The sequence below is a fragment of the Actinia tenebrosa genome, unplaced genomic scaffold (genome assembly GCF_029948245.1).
Source record: "Actinia tenebrosa isolate PJP-AT-01 unplaced genomic scaffold, QUT_ActTen_1.0 PGA_scaffold2__45_contigs__length_23673736, whole genome shotgun sequence".
Classification (NCBI taxonomy): Eukaryota; Metazoa; Cnidaria; class Anthozoa; order Actiniaria; family Actiniidae; genus Actinia; species Actinia tenebrosa.
In genome coordinates this window covers 13,826,193-13,832,050 of record NW_028292579.1, presented here as the reverse complement: position 1 = coordinate 13,832,050, position 5,858 = coordinate 13,826,193, and the positions used below count along the sequence as shown (strand labels likewise).

At 34.9% G+C, this 5,858-nt stretch overlaps 1 protein-coding gene across 1 annotated transcript; it reads left to right on the top strand.

Moving 5' to 3' along the window:
- The first annotated feature begins 2,404 nt into the window (after positions 1 to 2,404).
- On the top strand, positions 2,405 to 5,850 carry LOC148909299 (uncharacterized). Its single transcript, XM_089034079.1, has 2 exons — positions 2,405 to 2,468; positions 5,160 to 5,850. The coding sequence occupies exons 1-2, from the start codon at positions 2,405 to 2,407 to the stop codon at positions 5,735 to 5,737; spliced, it is 642 nt and encodes a 213-aa protein (XP_088890205.1). The 3' UTR covers positions 5,738 to 5,850.
- The last annotated feature ends 8 nt before the right edge of the window (positions 5,851 to 5,858 follow it).

Sequence of the window (5,858 nt, the reverse complement as noted above, 5' to 3'; positions counted from 1 at the left end):
TTGCACAGTTTGTCAACTAGCCTGTTGAAAATAAAGTGCTTTAAAATATTGTATAAACTCTATGATAAAAGCTTAATTTATGCTCTATGCAATAGAGTGCAAACTCAATACATGAAATTCTGCTACAAATATTTTGTTCAAGATAGTGATGGTACATGAAAATTATAAAATGTGATACTTAGAAAATAACTTGGCAGCTTAATGTTGTTTTTTTTTAAGTACAGGAAAATAGCTGAGCTCTTGAGGCTTATTTAAACCAATGACTAAGCACACAGCACAAGGTCACTATTTCAATAAAGCAAGGAGTGCATGTTATAAATACACTCTAGTAATCCATATACTTTCATTTGACAAGGTTTTTAACCATATTCTAAGACAGATCAGATAATGAATGCCTGTGCCAGGGCAATTACATGTTTCATAAAAAATAATACAAGGGAGACACTATTTTTCAATCCCATATTACATTGGCATTCATTATATCTATCTTTTACAATATAAAAGCTCGCCTTAATGCTGTGGAATATCATTTTCATTCCAGTATCCATAATGGAAATGAACAGACCAAATTTCTTTGTTTTTGTAAAAAGTGAACTTCAGTGGCATTTCCGGTTTTACTACAACCTCACATCGTTCCTTTGATGCTCGCCCATTAACATATTTCACAAGAAGATCTTCTTTAGCACAAACAACACCATCAAGGTTCATTTTGTCAAAGACAAACACAGCTTTCTTGCTACTTGTAAAGTTGATAGTGACACACGCATCTGTTTCCTTGAACGTATGTCCAAAGTTATTACGCTTCACCAATCGATTAGAAATAACCATGAAGACCTCTTCAGGGACATCTATTACAAACTCTCCTGTCCATGGCGAGACAGTGTTAGGTGTAGGCTTTAGACGATTAATTATTTTGTCATGGACCTTTTTAAGACAGCGACAGACCATTCTCTGAGTGCTTACTAGTTGCTGAACGTCCTTGTAACGTGTTCTTGATTGATATTTTTCCTCAAGAACCTCAACACAATGCTCAACTTCACGGAAAAACCCCGATATATCAGATAAACAGGTAGTATCGTTGGTTTGGGACATGTAATCGAGCTTTGTACTCGATAAAAGTTGCTTCAAAGCCGTGCTAGGTGGTTCGTCTCTAAATAGTTGAGCCGCCATTTTGAATTTAACCCAAAATGCAATGCGCGCCCCCAACGATCGATTGAGAGGGGTCATTGGCCCCAGCGTGAAATCTAGCTTAACTATTAGTGGACTTGAAGATGCAGTGCTGTTCTGTCGTTCCGTTTGGAGTGATTCTTTTTCACTTTTCTTCTTTTTCGATTTCTCTCTTTCTCCAGATATTCCTCCCCTTTCTTCATGTTTTGTCTTTCTCGGTACACCTTTTGAATTTCGACATGATTCTTTTGCATCTGTAAATTGTCCAAATTGTCAAATCGTCAATTTTTGCATTGTTTGACATTATATTCATTCTGATTAACTTTTAAGATATTTGAAAGCGTCTCTGTTTCTTTATTTTACATTTAGTAATTAAAACTATAATTTGGAGCAAAGTTTAAGCTTTACTATCATTAATTACTCAATTAAAGTACATTTAAATAATGTAACTTCCGTTACATTAAAAGGATGGTCAAAATAACTTACGTGCATACTAGTAATACGAGAAGGGTAAATTGCGAAAGTCAAGCACATCAGTCAGGTCAAGTGACAACTCATCAAAGACAATATATTAAAACATACTTTTGTTATCTTTGAATTAATAACTAAGAGTGTACGGGCTACATTTAAAGGGTTTTTTAAATCCCGGTAACGGAAGTTTCGTTTTTAAATACCTGGTGCTGTTGCTGCCCTGCATTACAAGTAACTATCTAGCTTAGTATTTTATTTAACGCAGCTAAGGTGCCTTTTGAACTACTCAACCCAAATGGAGTATCTTATTTGTTTGTGTTGTTAAAAGAATGGTCACAGATGCTACACTCTTAACCATACGGTACCGTTTCTTGTCATTATCATATAAGTTGCTGAAATATAGTTATAGCATGGGAGGAAATGACTTTGTATTTGCAGATGCATATAAATGTGAGAGACATTTTTAAAAGTTATTTTTTAACGCAAAATATATCGGTTTTTATTGTAATCTGAAAATAGCAGTTTTAGAGGTATTCAAGCTAATATTGTGGGACAACAGTAAAAAGCATGCTTATAATTGTAGCTTGGTTTAGAAGGCTAGGTGTTATGCCAAACCACAAAAACAAGATTTTATTGATTGACCTTTTTTCGATTCAGTAACAAGCAAAAGACACATTAAATAGCTAATTGGCCCACTTTTTGTAGAATGGGTGTAAAACTGTCCAAGGGCTACAGGATGCCCTCTAGCACTCCATAGATGGACAAAATGGCTCCCAAATATTTTACTCTTGGAGCACCATTGTACCTCATTTGCATAAAACACTGTCAATGTAAATCCAAACTCCGAATATGCTTTTGCTAGAGCTTGCAGAACGATTAGGTCCAGAAAAACACTAAAAATAGTCCGGCAGATTTTCGTAAGAATTGTGAGATTTATGGTAAAAGCACCCGAACTGGCACATAGAACTGGTAGTGGATTACCTACCAATTAATATTAGTTATGGACCCACACGGATCTATCCCATAATTTAAGTTAACGTGTGTTGAAGTAAGGCGTTTGATATTTCAGCATGGAAACAATACTGGTGGAATTTTCTTTATATGAGTTCTGATATTTTGCAAATAGCAACTACACTTGATCGTAAAAGGTGAAATATCTCAGTAAATATTACTATTAAATATGGGTTTTGAGCTAAATGTAAGTGTCACATGACTAATGAGCATGATTTCCCAACAAATATTTGAGCTTTTATTTAATCAGCTTACTCCTCTTCTCACACAGTAGATACAGATGCTATTTGATTTTAACATTTCTTTATACATTAAACCATAATTATTGTGTCCTATTGACGCCATAGCATATTTTAAGGTGTATGTATTTTACAGCAGTGTAATAAAATTTGTGTATTTTTTCTATTTTGTTTTCTTTTGAAATTTATTATTTTAATTGTTTTCTTGATTTCTATTTTTTGCATTTTTTTGAATTAATTTTCTTTTTATTTAATTTAAATGTTTTCTTGATTTATTTTTAACTCGTGGATACGCGAAGCGTAGAAACGAGTTATTGTGAGGGGTCTGAATATGCAAATGTGTCACTCGCTCACTCGCTCACTAAGATGTTAGCAGATCGATAATTAAACGTTTAGCGATCGTCTTACGTCATTTGATTACGTTACACGACACTAGCAAGCACAAAGCTCTTATACCATATAGATTACTTTGTTATTTTATATGAGGAAACGAAATGCTGATGTTCCATGTGGGATCAGTTTCTAGCACTTGTAGGGCGCCGTCGGGGCCCACTGTGCATGCGCACAATCGCACATAGTTTTATCTTCGAATTATTCATATTAAAAGAATCAAGGAAAGATGCAAGTTGAAATAAAATTATACGATTAACACCTGAAATAAAATTTCAATGACTTAGACCTTTTTTTCTTATGCATTTTAAAAGGTAAACAAACACGCTTATTAGGTGCAACGTGATTTTTCAGAAGACTCGTAGATCGAGCCGGTTATCGAAAAAAGCTATTTTAATTAGAACTCAAGAAGAGAGTCTGATTTCAAGCTCTGGAGGACTTTGTTCTCCATACAGACAGCTCAAAGTCACGGCGGTATTCAGGAATAAAATCTCACAAACTCGATCGAGCGAAGTTTTAATGTTACTGATCAACAGTTGTATTTACTAAGTGACTTCTTAAGAAAATAATCAATGTAGATGTACGTAGATAGTAGAAAAATAGTAAAAGACGAAAAAAAGAACAATTCTAATGGAGTTTTGAAGGAAGTTCGGCCAGTTTTGTCATTTAAATAAGCCGTTCTGAATAAAAAGTAGATTGATCGCCACGCATTACAAGATTACAAACAGCCGAAGCAATGCTCAGATTGTATGTTGAAATGTGCGAAGGTCTAACGAGAATTCGCTCCAATAAATAATCATTAATTTACTGACTTGGATGAAGACGAAATAAATATCATTTCTAAATGTATTTCTATAAAATATTTGCTTAGTTCACAGTGTAAATAAATAGTTTCATTTGAAGTAGGAGCCGTGACCCCTGAAGGTCAAGATAAACAGTAATGTAAATCAACACGCATAACGCAACGCTTTATGTTGATCGTCCCGATTGTATCATAAACGGTCGATTATCTTGTATATTCAGTTTTGAGCTCGTAGGTCGAATGATTCCTGGAATAAAACACACAGCCTGCTTTCAAACTGAAAACAGAGAAAGCGTTTTCAAATAGATCTTCTTCCAATTGTACTCTATACTTGACTCAGTTGACTCTATCGCGAAGTCGTAGTCGAAGTCGTCTTTCGTATTAATTGAAGTTCAGACAATTTTCAATTCCAAACTCAACAAACTAGCGAAGAACTAGAAGCTAAAAGGAAAATAATAAGGACGATTACTCATCTTACTAGATAAATTGAGCATTCAAAATATTAAATCGAGCGAAATATTTGGAATCCGTTTAAGAATGTCAACAAGCTTAAAGAGGGCACAGGAAGACCAATCTTCGAAAAGTGCAACAAATATCCACGAGTTTGCCTAAGGGCCTTTGATTTCTTTTTTTTTTTTTGTTTGAATTTCTTTGTTTTAGTATTTATATTTAGTATAACTTAGTTTTTAACGTCCATACTAATTTGTTTCACTACATTTATTTTATTCCATACTAAATTGTTTTCTTGATTTCTTACTTTTCTTTCTTTTTTTTTTGAATTATTTTGTTTTAGTGTTCGTGTTTAGTATAGCTTTGTTTTTTAAAATTCCATACTATAATTTGTTTCACTTTACTTCACTTTAATTTTGATTTTGCTTCCGAAAACTAAATCAAATCAAGTTCCTTAGCCTAACAACGTCATAGACCACAATGCAGTGCGGGCGTTGGAGAACGCGTTGGAAAAAAAGATGATTGTAGCTCGCAGCGTGAATATATCACAGTTCAACGGCTTTCATCTTCGGTAGAGGGCAAATGGTAGAAATATTGAAGGATAGGCCCACTGACATTGGTGCATCTAGGCTGCGAAGCCTGTTTAGAAAACGTAAAGAAGGCTTGCATCAAACACTTCAATATCACGGATATGGACTGTGATGTGTTGGCAGGTGAAATAGGGTCATCTTATACAGAGATCAGCCAAATTACAAACTGGAAAGTCCTACACCTTCGCTTTGTTGGAAGGAGCCCAAGCGAGAATTCACAATTCACTGGTCCCAAGAAGGACAGTCCTGTCAAATCACAAGAGACCATGCGGAATTTTCCTCCAGCAACCTCAAAGATACCTGCTTCTTTGCCCTTAATCTCGCTCTTAAAGATAGGCAAGTTCATACCACCAAGAGATGACATATTTACTTTGACTCTTGAAGAATTTGACCTCAAAAATAAAAAAATGGCTACCTCCTTTCGAGGTCAAAGTTTCTTTGGACGAGGAGCCTTTCTCATATGGGTCTTTTTGAGAGGTAAACAATGCTACTATGGTCACTGGTATCCAGTTAATTGGATCAAATTGGGTACTAAAAAGTTTAAGAAAGACCAAATTCTTGGAAGTATAGAAGCACACACAAGACAAATGGTCCAAATAAACACACTAGCAAGATAATTAGCAATGCAGATGGCTACGGAAGCTCTTGAACATTTTTGGGAAACTTTCTCCTACACCAAGGTCTACTTTCCAAAAACCCATTAACAATACTGGGGAAATCTATGGTAGCGGTGATGAA

Bases quoted from the DNA above. Each gene is read 5' to 3' on its own strand.
- LOC148909299 (XM_089034079.1), top strand. From the start codon at position 2,405: ATGGCTCCCAAATATTTTACTCTTGGAGCACCATTGTACCTCATTTGC. The intron at 2,469-5,159 runs GTAAATCCAAAC...TGGTGCATCTAG, and splicing joins TTGCATAAAACACTGTCAAT to GCTGCGAAGCCTGTTTAGAA.